The 15,597-nt window shown below is 35.3% G+C and overlaps 1 protein-coding gene and 1 non-coding gene across 3 annotated transcripts in view; both read right to left on the bottom strand.

The window, feature by feature from the left end:
* The window catches only part of PHF6 (PHD finger protein 6), a 48,130-nt gene that overhangs the window by 17,121 nt on the left and 15,412 nt on the right, over positions 1 to 15,597 (bottom strand). For both annotated transcript variants that reach the window (XM_040266188.1, XM_040266189.1), the window contains exons 4-7: positions 12,497 to 12,630; positions 12,185 to 12,228; positions 2,780 to 2,946; positions 2,487 to 2,630 (exon numbers count right to left, since the gene is read on the bottom strand). In XM_040266188.1, coding sequence (XP_040122122.1) covers positions 2,487 to 2,630; positions 2,780 to 2,946; positions 12,185 to 12,228; positions 12,497 to 12,630 — 489 coding nt within the window. The remainder of the gene's footprint in view (positions 1 to 2,486; positions 2,631 to 2,779; positions 2,947 to 12,184; positions 12,229 to 12,496; positions 12,631 to 15,597) is intronic.
* LOC120882753 lies at positions 11,944 to 12,050 on the bottom strand. Its single transcript, XR_005725605.1, has one exon. It is a non-coding gene; the product is annotated as a U6 spliceosomal RNA (small nuclear RNA).

Genomic DNA, 15,597 nt, shown 5'->3' with positions numbered 1-15,597 from the left:
ACACATGGACATCACCAGATGGTCAACACTGAAATCAGATTCATTATATTCTTTGCAGCCAAACTTGGAGAAGCTCTATACAGTCAGCAAAAACAAGACTGGAAGCTGATGGTGGCTCAGATCATGAACTCCTTATTGCCAAAATCACACATAAATTGAAGAAAGTAGGGAAAACCAGTAGACCACTCAGGTATGACCTAAATCAAATCCCTTATGTAGAAGGGAGAAATAGATTCAAGGGATTAGATCTGATAGACAGAGTGCCTGATGAACTATGGATGGGGGTTTGTGACATTGTACAGGAGACAGGAATCAAGACCATCCCCAAGAAAAAGAAATGCAAAAAGGCAAAATGGCTGTCTGAGGAGGCCTTACAAATAGCTGTGAAGAGAAGAGAAGCAAAAGGCAAAGGAGAAAAGGAAAGATATATCCATCTGAATGCAGAGTTCCAAAGAAAGCCTTCCTCAGTGATCAGTACAAAAAAATAGAAGAAAACAACAGAATAGGAAAGACTAGAAATCTCTTCAAGAAAATCAGAGATACCAAGGGAACATTTCTTGCAAAGATGGGCACAATAAAGGACAAAAATGGTAGGGACCGAGCAGAAGCAGAAGATATTAAGAAGAGGGGGCAAGAATACACAGAAGAACTATACAAAAAAGATCTTCATGACCCAGATAATCATGACGGTGTGATCACTCACCTAGAGCCAGACATCCTGGAATGCGAAGTCAAGTGGGCCTTAGGAAGCATCACTACAAACAAAGCTAGTGGAGGTGATGGAATTCCAGTTCAGCTATTTGAAATTCTAAAAGATGATTTTGTGAAAGTGCTGCACTCAATATGCCAGAAAATCTGGAAAACTCAGCAGGACTGGAAAAGGTCAGTTTTCGTTCCAATCCCAAAGAAAGGCAATGCCAAAGAATGCGCAAACTACCGCCCAATTGCACTCATATCACACGCTAACAAAGTAATGCTCAAAATTCTCCAAGCCAGGCTTCAACAGTAGGTGAACCGTGTATTTCCAGATGTTCAAGCTGGATTTAGAAAAGGCAGAGGAACCAGAGATCAAATTGCTGACATCCGTTGGATCATCAAAAAAGCAAGAGAGTTCCAGAAAAACATCTACTTCTGCTTTATTGACTATGCCAAAGCCTTTGACTGTGTGGATCACAACAAACTGTGGAAAATTCTGAAAGACATGTGAATACCAGACCACCTGACCTGAGAAACCTATATGCAGGTCAGGAAGCAACAGTTAGAACTGGACATGGAACAACAAGCTGGTTCCAAATAGGAAAAGGAGTACGTCAAGGCTGTATGTTGTCACCCTGCTTATTTAACTTATATTCAGAGTACATCATGAGAAATGCTGGGCTGGATGAAGCACAAACTAGAATCAAGATTATGGGGAGAAATATCAATAACCTCAGATATGCAGATGACACCACCCTTATGGCAGAAAGCAAAGAACTAAAGAGCCTCTTGATGAAAGTGAAAGAGGAGAGCGAAAAAGTTGGCTTAAAACTCAACATTCAAAAAACTAAGATCATGGCATCCCGTCCAATCACTTCACGGCATATAGATGGGGAAGCAATGGAAATAGTGAGTAACTTTATTTTGGGGGGGTTCCAAAATCACTGCAGATGGTGACTGCAGCCATGAAATTAAAAGACGCTTGCTCCTTGGAAGAAAAGTTATGACCAACCTAGAGAGCATATTAAAAAGCAGAGACATTACTTTGCCAACAAAGGTCCATCTAGTGAAAGCCATGGTTTTTCCAGTGGTCATGTATGGATGTGACAGTTGGACTATAAAGAAAGCTGAGTGCCAAAGAACTGATGCTTTTGAACTGTGGTGTTGGAGAAGACTCCTGAGAATCCCTTGGACTGCAAGAAGATCCAACCAGTCCATCCTAAAGGAAATCAGGCTGAAGCTGAAATTCCAAAACTTTGGCCACCTGATGTGAAGAACTGACTCATTTCAAAAGAACCTGATGCCGGTAAAGATTGAAGACAGGAGGAGAAGGGGATGACAGAGGATGAGATGGTTGGATGGCATCACTGACTCAATGGACATGAATTTGAGTAAACTCCGGGAGTTGGGGATGGACGGGGAGGCCTGGCATGCTGCAGTCCATGGGGTCACAAAGAGTCAGACACGACTGAGAGACTGAACTGGGGATGTAATATAGAGCATAGGAGACTTAGTCAATAATATTGTAGTAACTTTGTACGATACATGGTAACTAGTCTTATTGTGGTGATCATTTCATAATATATAAAAACACTGAATTGCTATGGTGTATGCCTGAAACATATAATATTGTAAGTCAATTATACATTTTAAAAAGATTTGAGATTATAGGATATGCTATTCCTAATTCTAAAACACCAATACTGTGGAGGGAAGTTCTATATTTGGTCACTAGCTAAATGCCTTTCCAAAACTTGGATTTAAAAGCATATAAAAAGAATCGTACTTACCATGCACTTATAATGTGCAGCTGCCTTCTTGGCATTAAATATATGCAGTTTTCCTCTTGCTTGATTTTCTTCTTCCCCTACATGACAAAATCCACATTTAGGCCTGGTGTCACTAGGGCTGCTTCTATGTGGAGACCGATCTCTCTGCAATGTGAAAAAAAAAGAAAAACTTGAAAAAAATCCATAATAAATATGCTATCAATACCTCAAGCTTAGTTAACACTTCAAATGATTAACTTTACCTATAAACACAGGTAGCCACAAAAGTAAGAATCCAACATTTTTCTACTTACATAGGAACTACTTTCCATTTCATCCGTTCCATGAGAGGATGTAGACCTGGTATCTTCCGACAGTCCTTTAAAATTAGTTTTTCGTGGCCTTCCTTTGCGACTTTTCTTTTTACTTTTAGGCGATGAAGGCTCCAGTTCATGTTCATTAAAACTTTCTTCTAAATCAGCTGTTTAAAAATGAACAAAAGGTTTACTCACATGGACCAATCTTAAAATGAGCATTAGTTCATGGGTCCTTAGAACATACGTTTTTCCTCAGAATATCACCTCAAGATATGAGGAGAAATGGTTTGTGGTATGTTTGATGTAACAGCCTAACATTTCATATAAATGCAATGAAAATCAAATACAAAGAAAGTTTTATTATAATCATTGTGAATTAATTTCCATCAAATTTATAATTCTATGCAAATGAGTTTTGTGATCCCAACTGTGTACATAATTCAGCAAACATTTCTTATTAGTATAAGGGAAATTTTAGAATTAGATCTTGTTGGACTTCCTTGGTGGTGCAGTGGATAGCAATCTGCCTGTCAATGCAGGGGATATAGGTTTAATCTCTGGTCTAAGAAGATTCCACATGCCATGACGCAAGTAAGCCCATGAGCCACAACTACAATTTAGAGCCCGTTAGCCACAAATACTGAGTCTGTGGGCCACAATTACTAAAGCCTGCACACTCTAGAGCCTGTGCTCCACAAGAGAAGCCATTACAGTGAGAAGCCCACACCACAACTAGAGTATAGTCCCCACTTGCCACAACTAGAGAAAGGCCATGCAAAGCAACAAAGACTCGGTGCAGCCAAAATAATAATAATAAAATAAATAACTTTTAAAAAAAAAGAATTAGATCTTGTGTTGTTGTGTTTTTTTTTTTTTTTAACCATAGGTTTCATAGAGTTTTCCCTCACACTATTGGTGAAATCAGAAAAATTACCCAAAATTTAAACTTACCATAACTTGGAAAACTAAATGAAAATAAAGTAGGTATAACATGCATGTGTGCTCAGTCCCTCAGTCATGTCTGACTCCTTATGACCCCATGGTCGGTAGCCTGCCAGTCTCCTCTGTCCTTGGAATTTTCCAGACAAGAATATTGGAGTGGTCTGCCGTTTCCTCCTCCAGGTAGTGGTGGTGGTTTAGTCACTAAGTCATGTCTGACTCTTGCGATCTCATGGACTATACCCTGCCAGGCTTCTCTGTCCATGGAATTCTCTAGGCAAGAATACTGGAGTGGTTTGGTTTCCTTCTCCAGGGGATCTTCCCAACTCACATATCAAACCTGGGTCTCCTGCACTGCAGGCGGATTCTTTACTGACTGACCTACCAGGGAAGCTCAGTCACCTCCTCCAGGGGATCTTCTCAACCCAGGGATTGAACCTGTGTCTCCTGCTGGATTCTTTACCACTGCGCCACCTGGGAAGCCCATGTATATCTGTGCTGTCCAATACAGCAGCCACTGGCAGTATGCTTTTTTAAAATTTAAGTCATTTACAATTAAGTAAGATTAAACCATCAATTTCTCAGTCTGACTGACCACATTTAAGTATTTATTAGTCACATGCAGTAAGCTGAGTCTCTACTGGACATCACAGATATAGAATGTTCCTATCATGGGAGAAAAGTGCTATTGGGCAGCACTGTTCTAGATAGCTCTTTAAACTAACATGAAAATCAAAAGACCTAATTCAACAAAGAAGTCATCTACAAATGAGCTAACCAACTGATCAAGTAAACAAATATTAAGCCCTGGTGGTTCTCAGATTGTCAAGAATCTGCTTGCAATGCAGGAGATACAGGAGACCTGGGTTCAATTCCCAGGTTGGGAAGATCCTCTGAAGAAGGAAATGGCAACCCACTCCAGTATTCTTGCCTGGAGAATTCCGTGGACAGAGGACCCTGGCAGGCTACAGTCCATGGGATCGCAAGAGTCGGAACACGACTGAGTGACTAAAACTTTCACTTCCTAAGTATAAAAGGAATTTCTAATGTAAGTGGTAGGAAAGCTATGTTGCAGGCTGTCTGTACATACTTTAATGGATTAAACAAAATTAATGTAGAAGTTTCAGAACTGTACTTCCCAGCAATTTGAAAAGAATTTGTACCATTAATAGAGGTGTTTCATTTGGTTATTCACTACAAATATTTTATTCATTGAGGGTGTACAGTATATAAGACAATGTATTTAGTATTCAAAAGATATAAAAACCACATATTCAGTCTTAGAGTCAAACTACAGAAAGTTTTAGGTACAGTTCTAATACCTATTTTGATTTTTCTTTCACCATAAATTATTGACTATAATTCCATGGACTAATTTCTCCATGAGAAAGCATATTAACTCCTATTCTCAGATGCTGGTCTTTCCTAATGAATATTTTAAGGGGTTTTTTAAAGCAATAAAAGCACATTAATTATGATAAGAAAAGGGTAATTTAAGTAGTGTACTTGCATATATAAACTCCAGGAACTGAGAGCATTAGATCATTTGCAAAACCGTTATTAAAACTTGTATCAATGTAACTTCACCTAACTATGGTAGAATCTGAGAGAAGAAAAAGGGGAGGGGGAGAGTTTTACAGGCAAAAATCTGGATAACTCTCCCTGTGAAGACAGACAAGTCAATTAAAGATATATTCTAATCTTAACACTATAGCAAATTTAACATCAGAACACACCACCTACTTTTTTAAACATTTAATCTGTGAATTCTTAAGACACAATTTCATTAAAGCTATTAGAATTACTTGTATGTACCAAAAATTAAAATGAAAAATCATAACCAAATGTTTCAATTATCCTGGTACATACTATATCATATATGTAAAATACATAATATTCTGTCATTTACAATGAAAACAAAAATCATTAGCACTATAATAACACTACATTGTTATTGTTAAATACCTATAAAGAAATTACTTAACTGATTCCATTATCAGGCCAACATGTCTAACTCTCTACATGGCATATGTCTGTCCTAAGTATGAAATCATTCAGTATAAAATTTCAGGGGACTTTAATAGCAATAGTAAAAAAAAAAAATCACAGAAGATCGACAAAATTTAACTATAGACTCTTAAACTTCTGAAAGTAAAAAAATAAGTGATAAATTTAAAAGGCAAACAATAAACTGGAAAAATATCTTCTGTATTTATGACAAAGGATCAGTATCTTTATGATCTGATAAGCTCATAAAAGATTAAGAATCCAACAGAAAAATATGATCAAATAATTCATAGAACATAAATAGTTAAATATACTTTGAGAAAATTTGACTTCTCTGGAGTCAAAGTGTAAATTAAGTGATATATCATTTTCACCTATCAAAATAGCAATCTTTAGTTATAAAAAGCTACAATAAATCCAACAAGAAATGTGTTAGAAATACAAACATAAAAGAAACCCCACAAATATACTGAGATAAATGATGCTTCTGGATGAACCAGATCAAGATGAGAATGGTATCAGTTCTTGCTAACCTTATTTAATGAAATGTTGAAAAGACAGAACTTAAGTTGATTCCCCAGTTTTCTGGAACAGTAAATGTATAATACTACCTTTAAAAAAAAGATATCAAAATATACCATAAAGCGAAAGTACTTAAAAAAACAACACTGGCATAGGAATAGACCCATATCAGAAGAGAAAGCTAGGCTGAAAACAAACCCATACGGATACGGAAAATCAGAGTATGATAATGGTGGCATTTCAAATGAGTTGGGGACAGACATAATGGCACAAATGGCTACCTATTTTCTAAAAATGGAGACTCCTATTCTCATACCATATGAAAAAATTAGAGATGGAGCCAAAAATCTAGTAAAATAACAAACTATAAATGTAATAGAAGAAAATGGAAGAGAATTTTGGGATTAGGACACCTAATTAGAAGCCATTTAGTGGCAGGGAATGAATATCTATACTTTACAGAGAGCACTTCAAATCAATTTTGAAAAGATAAACCTTGAAAGAAAAACATGTAAAAGACAGAACTGACAGTTCACAGAAGAAATATAAATGACCAAAAAAAATGGGCAGAAGCACAACCTTATTAGTGATAACAGAAATGGAAATTAAATGAGATAATCATATGGGTAAAAGTTATAAGGCTGATAATATCCAGCAGAGGTATAGGGAACTGGACACTCTCATACAATGTTGGTACATATTACAGTACTTATTTCCAATGTTAAATGCATAGACTGTCACCTGCCATCCCCATTTCTAAGATTTTATCCTATAGAATCACTTGCATAAGTACATAAGTATACAGAACATCAATGCAGTTTTATTTCTATGTGGAAAAAGCAGATATAGGTGAGTTTTTAAAACACTTTGTTTGTATTTATTTGGTTGCACTGGGTCTTAGTTGCAGAATGTGAGATCTAGTTCTCTCACCAGGGATCAAACCTGGGGCCCCTACATTGGGAGCGCGGAGTTTCAACCACTGGAGCGTCAGGGAAGTCCCAAGATGATTTTTTTAAAGTAGAGAAATCTATAAGTAAACTACAGTTCTATTTATTCTATGGGATATAAATAACACAACTATTAAAAAGAATGAGGTTGATCTGTATGCAGACAGAGAAGGGTGTCTGATATATCACAGAAAGAAAAGAACAAGTTGCACAACATCACCTATATATATACTATGATGCCACTGTATTATGAACAGTGCATAAATGGATACATATGTAAGATTGTATGTATGTAAGAAAGGTTCTGAGAAGATATACAAACCATTATTAGTAGTTACTCATAGAGTGTGATTCTGGGGTAAAGAGAGGGCTTTCTGAACTACTTTAATAGTACTACTGTACTATTTAAATTTTTTAAACAATGGGCAGTATACTACCTTTGTATTTAAAAGAATTCATAACATACAATGTGGTGAAAGGAGGGGGTAAAGTCAGCCACTGCTGATGGGAATATAATCTAGCACAATCTTTCTAGAAAATAGCATGGCAGTGTGGATTGAGAACCTTAAAAAGATTAAACCTTTTGACCCCAGCAATATTATTTTGGGAAATGTATTCTGAAAATTACTTGCACATGAAAATGTGAGTAGGAAGCTAGTCCCAGCACCTTTGTTTAAATTTTTCATGGTTGCTTACTGGTTTTTTTCCTATTCAAAACTGTGAAAATATTTTACATTTTTTAAAGTTAACATTTTTAATAATAATTATAAAATAATTATCTGCATGAAAGAAGGAAAAATCTCCCTTTCCACCTTCCAATTCCAACTGCTCTGCACTCCCAGCTCTTGTCCTAATTTTCTTGCTTCCCTTTCTTCATATTTGCTCCCTCCCTTCTCAAGGTACTATTGTTAAGGCTTCTTTTCTCAATCTCAAGGGTAGAGAGCTTGGTTTTGAATCCTGGATCTGTTGTCAGAGACTCTGTGTCCTTGGACCTGAGACCTACTTTAGAGGGTTCTTCAATTAAAAGAGTTAAGGTACTTAATCTGGAACAGGGCCTGGCACATAAGACACTCTCAATAAATGTCAGCTGTTATTTTCTATGCATATGCAAATCCAAGCATACTGCTCTACATCTTGCCCTTTTCCATTTAATATATAAATGCAAATACCCAAAATATAAGACCTAACATTTGAGTTTTTACTATACCAGATGTGCTATGCAGTTTACATGCATTATTTCATTTGAGTCTCAAAACAGCCCCATGAGGTTGTATCAGTCATCATCCTCATCCCCCATTTTACAGATAAGAACAGTAAATTCAGAAAAGTTAAAATTATTCTGCCCAAGATCACAAAGCTAGGGAAGAGCAGAGCTGGGACAGACATGTGTCAGTGAGTGACTATATGCTCTAGAAGTATTAATACCAAATAAACATTTTTATATGCCTCTGCAAGGCAGAAAATCAATAGCTATACATATGCTTATGTATGCATATTAGTGCTCTTGAAGGACACAAAAGAAACTGATCCTAGATGTTGCCTTCAGCGAAAAACTTTGGAAACTGAGAAACAAGGACAAGTATGAGAGGAAAGCTGCCTTTCCAGTACTTAGTAAATCTATTCTATGCACCTAAACTTAAAAGGTTTTTAAAGACCTTGATACCACATTAAGATCTCCCTAAATTTCCATTTAATAAAAGTAATGAAGATTGGAAATTGCTATCATCCTGGGTGATTTCACTGTCCACATGGACAATCCAAGCAACACGTAGTCATTCAGTTCCTTAATCTTCACTAATGTCCTCCATCAACCACCTAACCCAATCTTCACTAATGTCCTCCATCAACCACCTAACCCCTATAATCACACCCAGATACCTCATAATCACCTAAAAGGATTCTATCTCTGAAATCACTGCCTCATACCGTGGGACCACAGATGATTGCTTTCCTAAGTAGTTTCATTCTCATTGTTCTTCAATCTTACCAGAACTTCCAGTTTATTAATTCCTTTCAGTTTATTTCTCTCTAGCAAATATTCTAAACTTCCTATCCCTTTACTTTTTTGTTGAACTCACTTGGAAAAAATCCTGATTCTGAATGAACCAACTAGCCACTTTCTCTGTGCTACACCCAGGATCCCGAATTGCTAGAGGAAATGTCACACACCTGACGGCATCATTTTATAAATTCAGGGTTACTAACCTCAACTGCTCCAATAAGGTCTGGAAACTTTACACTTCTTTACATAAACTTTCTCCCCTGGTCTTCACAACTAGTATTTCAAAACTCTCTCCAACTTCCAACCCTCACCCATCCCCCTACAGTTTCCCTCACAGGGAAAACAGACCTAATAGGAACCGTCTATCTTCCTTCTCTCCTATTACAGTGGAAAGGTTCTCCTTATCACAGGGCAGTTGTTCCACCTGTGCACTCAATCCTCCTCCTTGTACCTTCAATCTCTTCTTGTCCATTGAATCCTTTCTTGTAAGCATTAACAACTCATCTCCCTCCCCACAAAGGCCAACTAAGTGAAAGAAACCAATCTGAAAAGGCTACATATTGTATGATTCCAAGTATATAACATTCTGGAGAAGGCAAAAGTATGGAAGATGGTACAGAGATTCTCAAATTTAATATTTCAAAACACAGTTCATGTTATATCAAGCTAACATAACAGACTGAATTATATAGTATTTATCACTTTAAGTATTAAAAGTAGGTACTGAGCCACAGATGGCAAATGATCAATATGCTGCCAGAGGTATCAATTCCTCTTTGCTCTATAGACTAGTGCGGTACAGTTCTCAAAGACAGTCCCTGAAATACAATCCTATAACCCCCCACCATAAACTACAATCATAAAGTAGAACATACGTTTCCCATTAGAATAATGAAATAAGTGGAAGTTCTGTTTCTGACAAAGCACCCAATATCTAATAAATTTAAGCTAGATAAATGTGATAAAAGTCTAAGTTCAATAAACAGAAATTGCCATATTTTTAAATTGCAAAGTTATGCTCTCAAGTTCTACAATATGAGTATATACACACACTACATGTCACTAATACAGAGAAGCCCAATATGCTATAAAGTATACACCGAACCCAAATTTCAAACCAATTGTATCATAAGTTTGAATTGTAGTATTCCTGCCAGTACTACTAAAAGAAAAGTCCTCTCGAAAAGTATGAATTTAGATCTTCCTCATTAAAAAGTTTCTCAAAGCGAAACGGTGGTTAAAATTATTTCACTTTCTGTAGTCTGCAGTGACTTATCTCCACCACTAGATGGTACTATCAGCTTCAGAAAGTGAGGGAATAAAAGGGGCAATGTCTATATGACTCACTGTCGCCACCCTTAAATACCCTGTCCCAGTATGCTGATACACTTGCCAGATCATTAAGTCTCAATCCTTGGTTTACTACATATGCTCACTAAAATTTTGAAGAGAATCAAATAAATACATTGTTAAAATCTGAAGCAATGAAAGGTGAGAAAGCTTACACTTAACCTTTCACTAAAGGTTTTTCAATTCAATTCCAGAATTAAATGAAAAAACTGAAGGAAAACACTATAAAGTTTATCAGTTGTACTTTATCAATTAAAAAAGATTCTGTTCTTATATTTGTCCAATATCTTATCTTAATAAGTTTTTGCTCAAGACAATCTTTAACCAGCACTTCTAAAGTATTTAGATTAATCCGGTCCTAAAGCGAAAACAATACTATTTTGTATTATAAAACCAAGACCTAAGAAATCAAAAAGAGCCACATATTTTAATGTGCTAACACTGATAATTAGGTAAGTCTTTATAAAAGAGACAACTTCCTAAAACAACAGGCTCAAATCATTCTTAATTCTAAGCAACAGGCTCTCAGAAGCTTACAAAAACTTGAAAGATCTCTAATCTAAATGAAAGGATAGAACAATCTCAGATTAAATCTGAGCTTTTCATACTGCTAGAAAGAGTATCAAAACCATCTGTATGAGAAATGTGAAACAAGTCAGAATTCAGTTTCAGAACTTTCCCATACCTTTTAAAAACCAACTATACAGCTTGGCTAACTATATATAAACATGACTGTCCTGGTTTTGTACAAATTTAAGTGGAAACAAACCATAAAATAACTTTAAAGGTTTGTATTTTAAAATTGATTACTTCTTATGAACATGTCTATATTAAGGGGGGTGAAAGTACTGCAATGTGAATAAAAATTCAACAGAAAGATTGTTAATCACAAAATGTACCAGTATTTCTAGTCCACGTTTTCTTTATCTGACAGTAGCAAGGACTCTATATAATTATTACTTTTACAATCCACTAACATAGTTACCTGAACACAGAAACCCATAGCCACTAGCATCATTGCCCCCTAAAGATAAATATATTCTCCATGTACTCTTTACAGGAATTTAAGGTAAAAGTTTTCTTTAAAAATTCAGATCTTTTTCACTATTAGTTTAATGTAAACTTTTCACATTAGTTTATCCAAATGCCTTTCTCTTTTTTTCCCATTGTTCTGGTTGATTCATAACTTGAGTAATTTTTATAGTGCCTTGATTTAAAATGAACAAACTTGTTCTCTATACTTAAGTATCTTCATTATAAATCTTAATAATAGGAATAAAAATTCATTTCCAGATATAATAAAACTGCTCTCAAAAGGCTTTGAACCTCTGTAGGAACTGGGTTAAGTATTCTTTAAAAAAAAAACTCAAGTATAGTTGATTTACAATGTTGTGAAAAATATGGAATGTCTCATGAATTTGTATGTCATGACTGCACAGGGGCCATGCTAGTCTCCTCTATATTGTTCCAATTTTAGTGTATGTGCTGCTAAAGCAAGCACCCGAGCGCTTTTCTTAATTCTTCAAATAGCATTCAATTTTAAGACACCTCTTGTGGTGAAAATTAATATAGTATAATTCACTCATACTTTACTCAAATTTCCTCTTAAAATTAAAAAGTGGCTGAATGACATACCTTCAGAATTATGTGCAGTTTTCTTGTGTTTTCGACAATAAACCCTACAAAAAAATGAAAAGATTAAAAATTACCAAGTAAACAAACCAACTCATTTTTCAAATTAAGAATGAGCAGTATACTTCACCCCATTCACTAGATTCCAAAAACCTTATCATTAAACCTTCTATGCCATTTCTCGAAGCAGTCAATTCCCTACCAAAAACACCCTTTACAACAGATGATAAGATGCTTGGAATCAGGCAAAAGTTTTTTGCAAAGACCTAAAGAAAGTATGACTTTTAAAAAAGCTAAGAGAAGTTAAATAATTACATGTATATTCCTTGTGAAGGTTTCTCTCGTATTTGAGCTTTATCATGCAATGCACAGTGGTAGTGGTATGTCCTGTGACAAGTTTTCACATCACAACCAATTGTTGCTCCGGGACAATGGCACAAAGAACACATCTACAGCAAAACAATAAAATATTATTATTAGTGTGTGGTTTTGTTACAGCTATGGTATCAGGTTAGAGGCATAGCAAATCTCTGTCAAGGAAAAGAAACTGGTTATTGAAAAGTTCTGTAACTAATATTGTTATTTTTCTTATTTTTCTCACCTAGAAATAATTCAAATAAAATTCTACTGGAAGTTATTTTTCCCATGTTAAACAATGACAAAATTAATGGAATATTATTGATGTCTATTGTTTTATTGTGGTCAAGAGAAAATCTGAAATGTTGCAGGAATGTAAACTGTAGACCTTTTCACAATCCAGATCTTCCTGGAAATGAGTAACTGGGGAAAATGGCTCATACCAGAAAAAACTGTCCTTCACATTTCCACTTATCAGCGAGAATTTTTAGAAAAGAAATCTCACATACTATTTGGGAACCTGGTAAAATCAATTTCAAGTGAGGGAGGGAAAGAAGATAAAAGAATTAGGTAGATTTTTAAATCCCTCGAGCCCTAAAAATATTCTGTGATGTCAAACTGATTGTGAAAACATGCTCATCTATTTTAATTTAATCTGTTACTTACCTCTCACAACATACTTTAATACAATTTACCTCTAACTTTACTGGATAATTCATATTGTTTAACTAGCTCATATCTAAATTTAGAAAAAAAATTCTTTAAGAAAAGTACATAACGATGACTATTAGCGGTTTTGATTAACATATCATAGTATACTGTACTATGGTGGTGGTTTAGTCGCTAAGTCGTGTCCAACTCTTGCGACCCTGTAGACTGTAGCCTGGCAGGCTCCTCTCTCCATGGGATTCTCCAGGCAAGAATACTGGAGTGGGTTGCCACTTCCTTCTCCAGGGGATCTTCCCTACCCAGGAATCAAACCCAGGTCTCCCGCATTGCAGGCAGGTTCTTTACCGACTGAGCTACGAGGGAAGCCCATTATGAGTGGACTTTTAATGAGGCTCTCTCCTAAGCTATAAATGCCATGCCAAAATAAATTCATAGGAAGGTAAATCTTAAAAACTGTTCACTTGTTTCTTGGTAGAGATGCCTCATTGGGAACTGTTCTCATTCCTCTTTACTTGGCCCCTAAGTAATTTTGGTGTACCAAGAGGCTAATGTAAATTCTAATAAAATACCTTCTATTTCTCTAAGCAAGTCAAACACTCAACCTTTCATTCAAGCTATCATTTAAAAAAGACTCCTATATAAGTCAGAAACAGAAACATTCTCAATACAGGTACTTCCCAGAAAACACGAGGGCCAGTGCCCATTATTAATGCTAAAGAAATACACCACTTCCTTAAATAAATACAGAAACTTCAAAGCAATACTGTAAAAAGAAACACTGTGCCAAATTATCAAGCAAGGAAAGTTGTTAAATCCTTTTGGGTGGCTTATAAATTGTTAAGGACATGGAACATTTGTACTCAGCTTACTTATGAGGTTCTATTATTTTAGTGAATTATACTTCTAATTAAAAAACATAGACTTATTATAGAAATTGAGGAAAATACAGAAGAGCACAAAGAAAATTCAAAGATCATTCATACCAACCAAGTGTAGACACCATTACAGTGTTGCAATGCTTATGTGAAAGTATTTTTCTCTGTAATTCTATACATATTAGTCATCTGGTTTTTAACTTAATAAATTGAACATTACCACTACATTAAGAACTGTACTGCAAGTAGCTCATCTCGAAATTACATTGAAAATGGGTTTGCTCAGGTACATTTTGAAAATATCTAATGCAATGAGCAAGCAAAAATACAAGGAGAGGTATTGTTAAAAATCCTGTACCAGCTCAGCACTGGCACACCTAGAGTGAGATGGGCACTTTCAGATACTGCTGGAAATTGGTATACTCTCTGGACAGCAACTTGCCTTATTTATCACAGAGCTTATTAAAAGTTTATATACTCTCTGATCCAATAATTTTCTATTAACCTAGTCTACAAAACAAATCAGACCTAATTTATATGCAATCACATTCACTGAAGAATTAGAATAACTCCAAATGTAAAACCACCTGTGGAAAACAGCCATTGAAAAATGTTTAAATTAAGTTATAGTACAACCATACGTAGGAATGTTCTTTACTCTTTTCAAAAACATTTTAATGGCATGGGAAAAGGTTTATGCATAATATTAAGTGAAAAAAACAGGACACAAAGTTAGGTATGCAAATTATGACCCCAATTATGTTTATAACTTTATTCTTTGAAAATAGCTGAAAGTAAACATAGTGAAATGCTGAGTGGCTATCTCTAATTGATTTTCTGCCTCATAATTTCCTATATTTTCTGATTTTTCTACAATGGAGAAATTACTTTTATATATGAAAAATTATTTTAAAACCATTGGGAATACTCCAGCAAATAATTTCAATCCCCATCTCTCAGTTTATTGAGAATGAAAAGGAAACCAAATACCAAAATATATCAAAATGTGTTTTGGTTGGTTATAAATTCAAATCTGCCTAAAGGATAACCAGTTAACTACAGCAACTCAGGACAAATAAATTTTTTGAGTGAGAAAAAGCTTATTCTCATTTTTATTTTGTCAGTTTCTCTCAAGGAAGAAAGGAAAGAGGAAGATATACCAATAAAAATGTTTTCAGAGAGGAAAATTCTTCTCAAGGTTAGGAGTAGGAATTTTTCTTAATTAGAATTTATAGGAAAAAGAAGAATTTACAAGATTTTATGCAGCATTCATATACCAGCAGGTATTTCTGCTTCTAAATACATTCTGGGAAGGTACAAAGAAAATACCAAAATATTATCCATAATAAAACTAAATATGAAATGTAAATCTGCTTATGCACCTGTGAATACAGAATGGGAACACTACTGTTACGTTCAAGATATCATTGCTATATTGCAACCCCTGAAATAATACTTAACTCCTATGGGACTTAAGATAGACTATTCATTTTGGCTGTTACCATTTTACTTCGT

The sequence above is a fragment of the Oryx dammah genome, unplaced genomic scaffold (assembly GCF_014754425.2).
Source record: "Oryx dammah isolate SB20612 unplaced genomic scaffold, SCBI_Odam_1.1 HiC_scaffold_23, whole genome shotgun sequence".
Taxonomy (NCBI): Eukaryota; Metazoa; Chordata; class Mammalia; order Artiodactyla; family Bovidae; genus Oryx; species Oryx dammah.
Note: the sequence above shows the minus strand (reverse complement) of the source record. Positions and strands in the feature narration are given on the sequence as shown.